Consider the following 15,944-nt stretch of genomic DNA (forward strand, 5'->3'; position numbering starts at 1 on the left):
TAAGAAAAAAAAAAGACTCGCTCGCTGATCAAAGGACCTCTTTTTCCAGATCCGCTAAAAGCTTACATCCATAGGCTCCTGGGTCAAAGATATAACAAGACACAGTTCGTGGATCTACCTCTAATCCATCTAAATCAAATCGGATATCTTATATCAGCTTCTACTGTTTGATTACATAGTCTTGTTATTACGTTGTTGACTCAATTGAAAATATACTTGAGAAAAGCTAATTGCTTAGCTAAATTCAATTTCTGTCGATCTTCAAAAACCTTCGGCGCTGTTAATCATATATAACTTTGTTAATAAACTTAATTAATGACTGGTTCCTTGTAAAACTGGTTGCCTTTTTATATAACTAATCATAACCAGTCAGATATCTAAATCCTTATTCTGATACCACCCCTTTCACAATGTTGTAACCCAAGGAACTCTCCTTGGTCCCCTCCTATTTTTGGTAATAATTCGGCGGCATCTTCTGATATTCTGCCATCCCCTCATGAAGATTTAGTTGCCTTCGCTGACAACAGCAATATCCTATGTGCTGAAGACACGGAACAAGCTTTGGAGGTGAAACTTCACATGCTTATGGAGGGTCTTACCACTGGTTTTATACTAACTGACTTGCTTTCAATCTCGCTAAATCAAACTTTCTCATATTTTCTAGAACTGGCAAGGTATGCCCGTCCTTATCAACTATATCTACCTCGTAAGGACCTTTGCCTCGACCTAACGTAAAATACGTGCGTTTCCTTGGAATTTTGTTGGATGAGAATCTTTCTTTTAGAAACCACATCAAGATGGTTCAAGCAAAAATATCAAGTAATCTTGGGATTATTCGGAAACTTAAACACATTTTTCCTGGATCTATTCTTCGGACCCTGTATTTTTCACTCATTCAGCCATATTTAACTTACTGCATCTCGATTTGGATGTCTACTTTCCAGTCTCTGCTCCATCCGATTAAAGTAATTCATCAAAAGACTCGCCAGTTAGTTAACGAATTTAGTAAAGGACATCGAAAAGTGCTTTTGAATACTTATGCACTCTATGTCGTCTCTTGCTCTTCAATGATTTTCAAATATCTTCATGGTGAACTGCCTCGCTGTTTCAATTTTTTTCTTTCCCGATTTAGTTAATTCCGATGAGTTAATCTCATAATCTACACAATAAAGACCACCTACTATTACCTCAAACTAAGACTGTCAGATCAGATTTTAGTCCCCGAATAGCATGCAGTAAAGTATGGAACAGTCTCCCTGATAATGTCCGTAGCATTCATTCGTTTGATGCCTTTAAAACCCAGCTAAAAATATTTTTGATTGATAAATATAATGGGGAATAAATTTGAGAATTTTTTTTATTTTTGAATTGGTTTGAATTAATATTGTTATATGTTTAATAATAAGATGAATATTGAGGGTAGGGCAACATCCCTAGATGCTAGGCTTGAGCACGTTTATTCATTTGTTTTTTATTGTTGTGATTTAGTGATGGTGGGAGATGGTGTGGACTTGGATTTGAATTTCGAGGACGGAGTTGTAAGTAAAAATAACACAAAATTATTTAATTGGATTTCTTGTATGTTTTTTTTTTAAGAAGAGACTCTTTATTTGGTATTTATTTTTGTTTTAACCCCTATGTAACGGACCAGGGAGCTTTGTAGGGATAGAGAGTTATTGTTGTCCATTTATTTTGATGTCAATAAACTGAACTGAACTGAACTCTAATCATTTCCCCAACATATCGAAATTTTTTGGCGACTCAATGGTCCCAGAGGCCTACTATAAAAACTGAATAACCCTACAACTATCCTCAATAACTTAGCATATGCCCAGACCTAGACATAATGATCAATCCATAGTGCGAATAAGTTTCCCGAAATCACCGACCCTTTTTCTTAGCCCCATCTCTAACAAAAATTTCTCGCTAAAATATGTTATAACTTGAAGAATGATATTCATATTAAAATATTAACCCGAAGTCAATACACCTATTTTCCTAAGAAAACTCCTTAACAGATTTAGCCCTTACTCTCAAATCTTTGCAGCTTTATGCCTCCTTTATTCGCCCTCATCTCGAATTCGCTTGTCTTATTCTGCGTCCTCACATCCTAAGAGAGGATTCTAACAAAATTGAATCCATCCAAAAAGGGTTTACAAATAATTTTTAAAGATGATTAAGTCCCATAGCAAGGAAAGAAATACCTGAGTACAGAAAAATGATGTATCTCCATTTCTCCTAGAACAAGGTACTAATCCCTAATGCTAAAAATATTTTCCCCAAAAGACACTATCCCCGCAGTTACCTCCTGTCCCAAGCTACGTCTCACCTATTTGTCCCTATTTTGTCCAGCTGTACCTCAAGATATGAAAAAAACTTTCCCCCAACATCCATGAAAAGATTAACAACCCATTCCAATAGTTTTCCCCCATTTTTTTTGCAGTCTCTACCCCTTCCCTCGCTTATTCCTTTTTACGGTCTTGTCCATGGGTTTGATTTTGTTTTATATTAAAAGAAAACGCTTTATGAATTAAAATTTTTTCTATATTTTTTATCATCTTTCATCCCTAGTTACCTGTTGACAAATTTTGTAAACGACTTTTCCTGTAAACCTTTGTTATATTTTCTTGATATTACTTTACCTAAATTGTTTTCCTTTTTTCTTCTTTTTTTTCGGCCTGTTTTTTTTAACATATTGTATTTAAGTGATTGGCTTGTGATAGTGATTACAAAATAAATCTTATGTCCATGCATTAAAAAAATGAAGAAAGAGGATATGTTTGCCCTAAAATGAGGCCCAAAAGAGGGATAAGAGATTTTTTCCCAGAGGGCTTTAAATTTACATTTACAAGTTTTTGGATCAAATGGATCCAAATGAACAAAAATTAAACTGGACTAGGAGCATGGGTCCCCAAAAGTGGGACAAGAAAAAGTGCTAAAAACTTTTTCCTTATCGACTTGAAAATTATATCTTTAGGTTCTTAAGCCAAGAGGATCCCATTAACAAGAAAAATTAAAATAAATATTTGGTTTTCAGTCAGACCAACTTCTAATTTATATTGTTTGTTTTAGCCTTGAGTAGCACTGAGCTGCGGTCTCGGTTATAATCTTTGCCATTTTTTTTTGTTCTAACTGACAAAATTTTCCTCCTTTATTTCTTCAGTTTTTTTTTCATTTGGGATCTATGTTTATGAAACCGAACCAGTAGAAGGTCCAGTATTCAACCCCCTTACCCAACACTTGGTCAGTATTTAATTTACTTACTTTTTACTAACATACGTCGAGAGGAAAAAGTAATCTAAACTCTAGCTAGCAACCTAATCTTACAATCCTTCCCGAAATCCTAGATCATTTCCTAAAGAGAGCCGTACAGGTAGTGAATTACTTTTCTATCCAATTTTTACTTAAGCCTAATGAGCCATATTTTTGGAAAACACTATAAAACGATTTCCAGGATAATGTTAATAGAAAAAGAACATAATTAAAAGTATTTAGAAGCAACTGAAAATAAGAAAATGTGAAGATTAGTATAAATGAAAAGAAATGAGAATATATTAAGGGGCCTTGATTATTACCAGTAACTAATAAAAAAATCAATTAATTACAACTTTATCTTACCTGGGTAATATATTTCACTATCACAGTCATTAGAGAAGAGATAAAACCAGGAGAACTGTGTTGACCTGCATCAACGTTATCCTTAATCCATTTATAGAACAGCTGTGGACTAGACTCCACTTGAATTTGTTTCCAAAGGTCTGTCTGTATACGCATCAAAGGAAACAAGAAACTTAGTCCACGATCATCAAGAAGCTCTGCTAATTTTTCACCTGTCCTGTCAATTTCAGGCAACATGGAAAGCAAGCTAATCTTTGAGTTTATGAATAACTGATAAAGCTTATCTTTGTCCATGATCTTTGATAGCTGCTGAAGGGTCAGCAAAAACAGCGGGAAATGGGCACCAGCCTCTAAAGGAGTGGCCACTTCGGAAAGCGTCAGAATTTCGTCATTGACAGAACGTGCAATATAGCCTACAAAAGATAAATTCTCTTTTAGGTTGAAGTTTGCATTCTGAAATTGCTCTAACTAAGTTTGGTTAACAGGACTAGGCATTCCTTAATGGAAACGTTAATTGTAGCCCCAATGCCGCAGAACATTTCTTTTTACTTAAAAAGCAGTAACAATTAGCCCATATCATAAGTAAATCAGTCATTTGCTAAATAATACATTATAAGTCGCCAAACAACAACAAAAATTTTACATTCCACACTGTCTCCCATAAACATCCTACAAACGCACTAGATTATTCTTGATATACCATTGGCAATAGACTTTCGTATGGACCACAAGATCCATCTTTCACTCGACAAAAATGACTTAAATCCAATACTGAAGGCATCTAAAAAGACGTTAGTCAATTTATCGTTAATCGTCATTGCGCCTCAATCTCTGAAATAACCGGCAATATCCACACTTTAATGCAAATAACAATAATAAATCGCTATAAACAATTCCACTAAGAGTGAAATAAATCTCCAAAAAGCGAAATACCAGGGGTTATCGCGGGATCAAAAGTAAAACAAACGCGCGAATATTCTACTGATTGAATAGCTGGACTAATGCAAGTTCCATTAATTTGCTAAATGAAAACACAATATAAATGTTATCTGCCACCTAGGCAAATTACGCCAAAAAGGGCAGGCCTATCTCACCTTCCTACCAAAATTATCCACAGACGGATAAATTGTCGCTAATTGCCGTATCAATAATCTCATAACCTTTGACACTGAAGACCATCTTCAAGTCCGCTAAATTTACTCGAACTTCAATCCAACTTTTGTTTTCTTTTACCCGTTCTTACACCCCATAGTATTTTTCTAACATGGAGAGATTCCACAACTGCAATCTCAATCCACCGTTATATTCAATTCATTAATTACTTCAACTTTATTTTCCAAATCTCAACACTGTCTCATTATTCCGGCGAAGACGGTCGACCGGTTTGTTTTTCTCTATTTCTTACATTGTCTATTAGCCAATGCCTTAACCCCCCCCCCCCACTTTTCACAAGTACGTCTTGAAAAGAAAATCCACTAATTAGCAAGCTTCTGAAAAATGCAGACAAGAGATGACAGATATAAATTTGGCTTTCAAAATCCAAGAGTAAAGGGCCATTCATTGCCTTTGGTCGGAGCTACGCGAACCTCCGCGGGAGAGGCAAGTCGCGAAGTGTTTTGTTTGATTTTGTTCATAGTTTGTTTTGTGATTCTCTTTCGAAAAGAAGTAAGCTTATTCTTTCCACTTTTGGCTCCTTTTTTGACCAACCTAGAGTTTGAGATAGGTTATTTGATTGACTAGAGCAGTGGTTCTCAGACTGTGGTACACGTACCCCTTTTGGGTACGCCAAATTTTTAGGGGGTACGCGGCCGGCCAACAAAAAAAAACAACAGCCCTTTAACTCTAGGACGGGGGCAATTTTATTTATATTTTAGTTATAGTTTACTTAGTACCAGCAACTGAGAAGGAGTACCTAAAATGTTTTGTGGGCAAAAACGGGTACACTGTCTAAATAATTTGAGAACCACTGGACTAGTTTGGTACAGGAAGAGGTCCTGTATGTTTTGAGATATTTTCCTGAGGGAAAATAAAATTATTAAAATAAAAATTTGAACTTGATACCTTTGACTCATAGTGTGGCACATACATACCACGGTAAGTACAGTTGTCGTATCCCTACTCGTTATAGCTGTGGCAAAACCACAACACGAATATCCGTGCTGGAAGAACTCGTAGAATCCGTGGCGCGTCAGAGTTGACCGTGGCACCGTAAGCCGTGTTACTTACACTGGTTACAAGAGTTGGTGCCAGAGAACTTACACTAGTTTGCGTACCCTTTTGGGTACGCAAATTTTTAGGGGGTACGCGGCCGGCCAACAAAAAATAAAACAGCCCTTTAACTCTAGGACGGGCAATTTTATTTATATTTTAGTTATAGTTTACTTAGTACCAGTAACTGAGAAGGGGTAACTAAAATGTTTTGTGGGTAAAAACGGGTACAGTGTCTAAATAAGTTTGAGAACCACTGGACTAGTTTGGTACAGGAAGAGGTCCTGTGTGTTTTGAGATATTTTCCTGAGGGAAAATAAAATTATTAAAATAAAAATTTGAACTTGATACCTTTGATACTAGTATGGCACATACATACCACGGTAAGTAAAGTTGTCGTATCCCTACTCGTTATAGCTGTGGCAAAACCACAACACGAATATCCGTGCTGGAAGAACTCGTAGAATCCGTGGCGCGTCATAGTTGACCGTGGCACCGTAAGCCGTATTATTTACACTGGTTACCAGAGTTGGTGCCAGAGAACTTACACTAGTCGCTTAAGGGCTGATCCTGGCAGCCTATTAGATTACGAATTGGTGGCAAACTAGTCCACGAGAGACCTCGAGCCGCGATACCACTAGTACACTAGTACCCTAGTACCGTCAGTAAATGTACTGGGGGCGCTATGCCATCAACCCAGACGACACCAGGTAATTATACTGGTGGTGCTAGGAACCCATACTTACTCGAAAAGAAAGTTAACACAAGCCAGTGTGTAGTGATCCACTCTCTTCGCCACTTATTCGGCCAGAATCATTTTAGTAATCTTCTCGATAGATAGATAGATAGATAGATAGATAGATAGATAGATAGATAGATAGATAGATAGATAGATAGAGAGAGAGAGAGAGAGAGAGAGAGAGAGAGAGAGAGAGAGAGAGAGAGAGAGAGGGGGGGGGGGAGAGAGAGAGAGAGGGGAAGAGAGAGAGAGAGGGGGAGAGAGAGGGGGAGAGAGAGAGAGAGAGAGAGAGAGAGAGAGAGAGAGAGAGAGAGAGAGAGAGAGAGAGAGAGAGAGAGAGAGAGAGAGAGAGAGAGAGAGAGAGAGAGAGAAATATTGGCCAGACACTTACCAGCAACATAAGACTTGACCCTAGGAACTTCAACCTCCAGCAAGGAAAGCGAAGTTAATATCTCCTTGTAACTCTCAAAGAGATGATTTGGTCCAATGATGGCATCTCGTTTGAGTTTCAGTATGATCTTACTGACAGCATCGCGTTCTGAATTTGATTTGTGAAGAGCAGAAATCATCATATGTGCGATAGAATTTGTGGCAAATCTTTCTGGGATTTTCATATCACGCCAAAGAAGAACTACTTCGTCCATGTCCTTTAATGCAATGGCTGCTTGAAAGAAATGATCGACCTAAAACCAGAACGAGAGTTAAAATAGAAAAGACTTAGGAGAATTTATAAACTGTTTCCACCTAGTGATGGAGATAACCCGATAAAACTGAAAGAAATTATAAATTTTACAGTAAGGAAGTATTTAGAACAACGAATATTTCAACTATAGGTTATTTAGGAGCTGAAATATCTTGAACTTTTGGCATGAATACAAATTCTGCAATACTTTTCAATACTAAGTGTTTTGCTCGTTAGGTAAAACACTAAATGAATCAACTACATTTTCTTACAAGATGTTAATTAGTAATGCTATTTAAAGACAAAACGTTCACAACACTATGGCTATCTGTTCATTAGAAAAGCAGAAATCACACGGATTCCATAAGCGAATACTCAAAAATTCAATTCCTATTTGTAAACTAGCCAGGAGTGTTGGACACGTGTGAAAGTTAAACTAATGTAAATACAGGCCTAATATCATCCTGACATGACTAATTCTTGTTCAATGGCAAAACTTGGTTTTACGAAAACAAAACTAGGTGAGGAAACATACAATAATTTCATTTTTCTTAGAAAAATAAAAATACCTTTCCAATATTCAATTTTAATTTTAATATTCATACTAAAATTTAAATTTTAGCTTTAACAATTTGGACCCCTTTTTATTGCGAGAAAAGTGTTTTCCTTGTGACAGAATTCGGAAACTCATTTTCAAATCAAACACTTCGTGGTAATGAACTGTAGTAAGGAGCGACCCGGCTCAATAGCAACCAAAGCTCTAAAAAATGGAATTATGATACAATAGTTACATCAAAAGAATCGCATTTTATGTTAATTTTAAATATATAAGTTATATCAAGTTTAGTCTTCCCCAGCAAAAATTACGAGCCTGAGAAAATATGCCTTATTTTGGAAAACAGGGGGAAACACCCCCTAAAAGCCATTGAATCTTAACAAAAATCACACAATTACATTCAGCGTATCAAAGAACCCTACTGTAGAATGTTCAAGCTCCTATCTACAAAAATGTGGAATTTGGAATTCCAAATTTGGAAATGTGGAATTTTGCATTTTTCTGATGCGTGTTTGTTTTGTTTTTTATCTTTTTCAGGGGTCATCATACCAACCCAGGGGTCCTGAAATGTCGTGCGAGGACTCATTCTAACGGAAACTAAAAGTTCTAGTGCCTTTTTAAGTGACCAAAAAATTGGGGGGGGGTACCTAGGCCCCCTCCCACGCTCTTTTTTTCCCAAATTCACCGGATCCAAATCCCGAGATAGCCATTTTGTTCAACATAGTCAAAAAACCTAATAATTATGTCTTTTGGGACTACTTAATCTCCCACAGTCTCCTGGAGAGGGGTTGCAAGTTACAAACTTTGACCATTGTTTACATATAGTAAGGGTTATTGGGAAGTGTACAGACTTTTTCGTGTTGAGGGGGGGATAAACCCCCCCCCCCTCAACAAGGTAAAGAACCAGGCGTTGAGGAGGGGACAAACCCTTTCATATACGGAATAATTTCTGTTCGTTTTAAGTTTTAAAGTCGCTCCTTACTTGGAGTACAAAAAACTTCTTTTTACTTAATTAAAAAAAAAAAACTAGGTCAGGAAACATTCAATAATTTCATTTTTCCCGGAAAAATAAAAATTGTTTTCATATGCATTGACCGTAGTTCAATTTTTAGCTTTGACAGTCAGGACCTCTTTTTTATTGCGAGTAAAGTGTTCTCCTTGTGACAAAGTTCAATAGCTCACTTTTGAATTCAAAAACAAAACTAGGTCAGAAAACATTCAATAATTCCATTTTTTGCAGAAAAATAAAAATAGTTTTCATATGCATTGACCGTACTTCAATTTTAGCTTTGACAGTTTGGACCTCTTTTTTATTGCGAGTAAAGTGTTCTCCTTAAGACAGAATTCAATAACTCACTTTTGAATTCAAAAGTAAAACTAGGTCAGGAAACATTCAATAATTTCATTTGTCACATAAAAATAAAAACAGTTTTCATATGTACTGACCGTACTTCAATTTTAGCTTTGACAGTTTGGACCTCTTTTTTATTGCGAGTAAAGTGTTCTCCTTGTGACAGAATTCAATAACTCACTTCTGAATTCAAAAACAAAACTAGGTCAGGAAACATTCAATAATTTCATTTTTCGCAGAAACATAAAAATTGTTTTCATTTGCATTGACCGTACTTCAATTTTAGCTTTGACAGTTTGGACCTCTTTTTTATTGCGAGTAAAGTGTTCTCCTTGTGACAGAATTGAACAGCCCTCTTTAGAATTCAAAAACAAAACTAGGTCAGAAAACATTCATTTTTCGCAGAAAAATAAAATTTGTTTTCATTTGTATTGACCGTACTTCAATTTTTAGCTTTGACAATCTGGACCTCTTTTTTATTGCGAGTAAAGTGTTCTCCTTGTGACGTAATTCAATAGCTCACTTTTGAATTCAAAAACAAAACTAGGTCGGGAAACATTCAATAATTCCATTTTTTGCAGAAAAATGAAAATAGTTTTCATATGTGTTGACCGTACTTCAATTTTAGCTTTGGCAGTTTGTACCTCTTTTTTATTGCGAGTAAAGTGTTCTCCTTGTGACAGAATTCAATAGCTCACTTTTTAATTCAAAAACAAAACTAGGTCAGGAAACATTCAATAATTTCATTTTTCGCAGAAAAATAACAATTGTTTCCATATGTTTTGACTGAGCTTCAATTTTTAGCTTTGACAGTCAGGACCTCTTTTTTATTGCGAGTAAAGTGTTCTCCTTGTGACAGAATCCAATAGCTCACTTTAGAATTCAAAAACAAAACTAGGTCAGAAAACATTCATTTTTCGCAGAAAAATTAAAATTGTTTTCATTTTTATTGACCGTACTTCAACTTTTAGCTTTGACAGTCTGGACCTCTTTTTTATTGCGAGTAAAGTGTTCTCCTTGTGACATAATTCAATAGCTCACTTTTAAATTCAAAAACAAAACTAGGTCAGGAAACATTCAATAACTTCATTTTTCGAAGAAAAATAAAAATTGTTTTCATATGCATTGACCGTACATCAATTTAAGCTTTGACAGTTTGGACCTCTTTTTTATTGCGAATAAAGTGTCCTCCTTGTGACAGAATTCAATATCTCACTTTAGAATTCAAAAACAAAACTAGGTCAGAAAACATTCATTTTTCGCAGAAAAATAAAATTTGTTTTCATTTGTATTGACCGTACTTCAATTTTTAGCTTTGACAGTCTGGACCTCTTTTTTATTGCGAGTAAAGTGTTCTCCTTGTGACATAATTCAATAGCTCACTTTTGAATTCAAAAACAAAACTAGGTCGGGAAACATTCAATAATTCCATTTTTTGCAGAAAAATGAAAATAGTTTTCATATGTGTTGACCGTACTTCAATTTTAGCTTTGGCAGTTTGGACCTCTTTTTTATTGCGAGTAAAGTGTTCTCCTTGTGACAGAATTCAATAGCTCACTTTTTAATTCAAAACAAAACTAGGTCAGGAAACATTCAATAATTTCATTTTTCGCAGAAAAATAAAAATTGTTTCCATATGTATTGACTGTACTTCAATTTTTAGCTTTGACAGTCAGGACCTCTTTTTTATTGCGAGTAAAGTGTTCTCCTTGTGACAGAATCCAATAGCTCACTTTAGAATTCAAAAACAAAACTAGGTCAGAAAACATTCATTTTTCGCAGAAAAATAAAAGTTGTTTTCATTTGTATTGACCTACTTCAATTTTTAGCTTTGACAGTCTGGACCTCTTTTTTATTGCGAGTAAAGTGTTCTCCTTGTGACATAATTCAATAGCTCACTTTTGAATTCAAAAACAAAACTAGGTCAGGAAACATTCAATAATTTCATTTTTCGCAGAAAAATAAAAATAGTTTTCATATGTGTTGACCGCACTTCAATTTTAGCTTTGACAGTTTGGACCTCTTTTTTATTGCGAGTAGTGTTCTCCTTGTGACAGAATTCAATAACTCATTTTTTAATTCAAAAACAAAACTAGGTCAGGAAACATTCAATAATTTCATTTTTCGCAGAAAAATAAAAATTGTTTTCATATGTGTTGACCGCACTTCAATTTTAGCTTTGACAGTTTGGACCTCTTTTTTATTGAGAGTACAGTGTTCTCCTTGTGACAGAATTCAATAACTCACTTTTGAATTCAAAAACAAAACTAGGTCAGGAAACATTCAATAATTTCATTTTTAACAGAAAAATAAAATTTGTTTTCATTTGTATTGACCGTACTTCAATTTTTAGCTTTGACAGTCTGGACCTCTTTTTTATTGCGAGTAAAATGTTCTCCTTGTGACATAATTCAATAGCTCACTTTTGAATTCAAAAACAAAACTAGGTCGGGAAACATTCAATAATTCCATTTTTTGCAGAAAAATGAAAATAGTTTTCATATGTGTTGACCGTACTTCAATTTTAGCTTTGACAGTTTGGACCTCTTTTTTATTGCGAGTAAAGTGTTCTCCTTGTGACAGAATTCAAAAGCTCACTTTTTAATTCAAAAACAAAACTAGGTCAGGAAACATTCAATAATTTCATTTTTCGCAGAAAAATAACAATTGTTTTCATATGTATTGACTGTACTTTAATTTTAAGCTTTGACGGTCAGGACCTATTTTTTATTGCGAGTAGTGTTCTCCTTGTGACAAATTCAATAGCTCACTTTAGAATTCAAAGAAAAAGACTAGGTCAGAAAACATTCATTTTTCGCAGAAAAATAAAAATTGTTTTCATTTGTATTGACCGTACTTCATTTTTTAGTTTTGACAGTCTGGACCTCTTTTTTAGTGTTCTCCTGGTGACAGAATTCAATAACTCACTTTTTAATTCAAAAACAAAACTAAGTCAGGAAACATTCACTAATTTCATTTTTCGCAGAAAAATAAAAATTGTTTTCATATGCATTGACCGTACATCAATTTAAGCTTTGACAGTTTGGACCTCTTTTTTATTGCGAATAAAGTGTTCTCCTTGTGACATAATTCAATAGCTCACTTTTGAATTCAAAAACAAAAGTAGGTCGGGAAACATTCAATAACTCCATTTTTTGCAGAAAAATGAAAATAGTTTTCATATGTGTTGACCGTACTTCAATTTTAGCTTTGACAGTTTGGACCTCTTTTTTATTGCGAGTAAAGTGTTCTCCTTGTGACAGAATTCAATAGCTCACTTTTTAATTCAAAAACAAAACTAGGTCAGGAAACATTCAATAATTTCATTTTTCGCAGAAAAATAAAAATTGTTTCCATATGTTTTGACTGTACTTCAATTTTTAGCTTTGACAGTCAGGACCTCTTTTTTATTGCGAGTAAAGTGTTCTCCTTGTGACAGAATCCAATAGCTCACTTTAGAATTCAAAAACAAAACTAGGTCAGAAAACATTCATTTTTCGCAGAAAAATAAAAGTTGTTTTCATTTGTATTGACCTACTTCAATTTTTAGCTTTGACAGTCTGGACCTCTTTTTTATTGCGAGTAAAGTGTTCTCCTTGTGACATAATTCAATAGCTCACTTTTGAATTCAAAAACAAAACTAGGTCAGGAAACATTCAATAATTTCATTTTTCGCAGAAAAATAAAAATAGTTTTCATATGTGTTGACCGCACTTCAATTTTAGCTTTGACAGTTTGGACCTCTTTTTTATTGCGAGTAGTGTTCTCCTTGTGACAGAATTCAATAACTCATTTTTTAATTCAAAAACAAAACTAGGTCAGGAAACATTCAATAATTTCATTTTTCGCAGAAAAATAAAAATTGTTTTCATATGTGTTGACCGCACTTCAATTTTAGCTTTGACAGTTTGGACCTCTTTTTTATTGAGAGTACAGTGTTCTCCTTGTGACAGAATTCAATAACTCACTTTTGAATTCAAAAACAAAACTAGGTCAGGAAACATTCAATAATTTCATTTTTAACAGAAAAATAAAATTTGTTTTCATTTGTATTGACCGTACTTCAATTTTTAGCTTTGACAGTCTGGACCTCTTTTTTATTGCGAGTAAAATGTTCTCCTTGTGACATAATTCAATAGCTCACTTTTGAATTCAAAAACAAAACTAGGTCGGGAAACATTCAATAATTCCATTTTTTGCAGAAAAATGAAAATAGTTTTCATATGTGTTGACCGTACTTCAATTTTAGCTTTGACAGTTTGGACCTCTTTTTTATTGCGAGTAAAGTGTTCTCCTTGTGACAGAATTCAAAAGCTCACTTTTTAATTCAAAAATAAAACTAGGTCAGGAAATATTCAATAATTTCATTTTTCGCAGAAAAATAACAATTGTTTTCATATGTATTGACTGTACTTTAATTTTAAGCTTTGACGGTCAGGACCTATTTTTTATTGCGAGTAGTGTTCTCCTTGTGACAAAATTCAATTTAGAATTAAAAAAAAGACTAGGTCAGAAAACATTCATTTTTCGCTGAAAAATAAAAATTGTTTTCATTTGTATTGACCGTACTTCAATTTTTAGTTTTGACAGTCTGGACCTCTTTTTTAGTGTTCTCCTGGTGACAGAATTCAATAACTCACTTTTTAATTCAAAAACAAAACTAAGTCAGGAAACATTCAATAATTTCATTTTTCGCAGAAAAATAAAAATTGTTTTCATATGCATTGACCGTACATCAATTTAAGCTTTGACAGTTTGGACCTCTTTTTTATTGCGAGTAAAGTGTTCTCCTTGTGACAGAATTCAATAACTCACTTTTGAATTCAAAAACAAAACTAGGTCAGGAAACATTCAATAATTTCATTTTTCGCAGAAAATAAAAATTGTTTTCATTTGTATTGACCGTACTTCAATTTTTAGCTTTGACAGTCTGGACCTCTTTTTTATTGCGAGTAAAGTGTTATCCTTGTGACATATTTCAATAGCTCACTTTTGAATTCAAAAACAAAACTAGGTCAGGAAACATTCAATAATTTCATTTTTTGCAGAAAAATGAAAATAGTTTTCATATGTGTTGACCTTACTTCAATTTTAGCTTTGACAGTTTGGACCTCTTTTTTATTGCGAGAAGTGTTCTCCTTGTGACAGAATTCAATAGCTCATTTTTGAATTCAAAAACAAAACTAGGTCAGAAAACATTCAATAATTTCATTTTTCGCAGAAAAATAAAAATAGTTTTCATATGTGTTGACCACACTTCAATTTTAGCTTTGACAGTTTGGACCTCTTTTTTATTGCGAGTAGTGTTCTCCTTGTGACAGAATTCAATAGCTCACTTTAGAATTCAAAAACAAAACTAGGTCAGAAAACATTCATTTTTCGCAGAAAAATAAAAATTGTTTTCATTTGTATTGACCGTACTTCAATTTTTAGTTTTGACAGTCTGGACCTCTTTTTTTATTGCGAGTAAAGTGTTCTCCTTGTGACATAATTCAATAGCTCATTTTTGAATTCAAAAACAAAACTAGGTCAGAAAACATTCAATAATTTCATTTTTCGCAGAAAAATAAAAATAGTTTTCATATGTGTTGACCGCACTTCAATTTTAGCTTTGACAGTTTGGACCTCTTTTTTATTGCGAGTAGTGTTCTCCTTGTGACAGAATTCAATAACTCACTTTTTAATTCAAAAACAAAACTAGGTCAGGAAACATTCAATAATTTCATTTTTCGTAGAAAAATAAAAATTGTTTTCATATGCATTGACCGTACATCAATTTAAGCTTTGACAGTTTGGACCTCTTTTTTATTGAGAGTAAAGTGTTCTCCTTGTGACAGAATTCAATAACTCACTTTTGAACTCAAAAACAAAACTAGGTCAGGAAACATTCAATAATTCCATTTTTCGCAGAAAAATAAAAATTGTTTTCAGATGCATTGACCGTACATCAATTTAAGCTTTGACAGTTTGGACCTCTTTTTTATTGCGAGTAAAGTGTTCTCCTTGTGACAGAATTCAATAACTCACTTTTGAACTCAAAAACAAAACTAGGTCAGGAAACATTCAATAATTTCATTTTTCGCAGAAAATAAAAATTGTTTTCATTTGTATTGACCGTACTTCAATTTTTAGCTTTGACAGTCTGGACCTCTTTTTTATTGCGAGTAAAGTGTTCTCCTTGTGACATAATTCAATAGCTCACTTTTGAATTCAAAAACAAAACTAGGTCAGAAAACATTCATTTTTCGCAGAAAAATAAAAATTGTTTTCATTTGTATTGACCGTACTTCAATTTTTAGCTTTGACAGTCTGGACCTCTTTTTTATTGCGAGTAAAGTGTTCTCCTTGTGACATAATTCAATAGCTCACTTTTGAATTCAAAAACAAAACTAGGTCAGAAAACATTCAATAATTTCATTTTTCGCAGAAAAATAAAAATAGTTTTCATATGAGTTGACCGCACTTCAATTTTAGCTTTGACAGTTTGGACCTCTTTTTTATTGCGAGTAGTGTTCTCCTTGTGACAGAATTCAATAACTCACTTTTTAATTCAAAAACAAAACTAGGTCAGGAAACATTCAATAATTTCATTTTTCGCAGAAAAATAAAAATTGTTATCATATGCATTGACCGTACTTCAATTTTAGCTTTGACAGTTTGGACCTCTTTTTTATTGCGAATAGTGTTCTCCTTGTGACAGAATTCAATAACTCACTTTTGAATTCAAAAACAAAACTAGGTCAGGAAACATTCAATAATTTCATTTTTCGCAGAAAATAAAAATTGTTTT

General features: G+C 33.9%; 1 protein-coding gene across 2 annotated transcripts in view; it reads right to left on the minus strand.

The window, feature by feature from the left end:
• Positions 1-15,944, minus strand: part of LOC136041344 (eukaryotic translation initiation factor 4 gamma 2-like) — a 61,165-nt gene that overhangs the window by 12,328 nt on the left and 32,893 nt on the right. For both annotated transcript variants that reach the window (XM_065725975.1, XM_065725976.1), the window contains exons 11-12: positions 6,957-7,248; positions 3,619-4,031 (exon numbers count right to left, since the gene is read on the minus strand). In XM_065725975.1, coding sequence (XP_065582047.1) covers positions 3,619-4,031; positions 6,957-7,248 — 705 coding nt within the window. The remainder of the gene's footprint in view (positions 1-3,618; positions 4,032-6,956; positions 7,249-15,944) is intronic.

The sequence above is a fragment of the Artemia franciscana genome, unplaced genomic scaffold (genome assembly GCF_032884065.1).
Source record: "Artemia franciscana unplaced genomic scaffold, ASM3288406v1 PGA_scaffold_166, whole genome shotgun sequence".
Lineage (NCBI taxonomy): Eukaryota > Metazoa > Arthropoda > Branchiopoda > Anostraca > Artemiidae > Artemia > Artemia franciscana.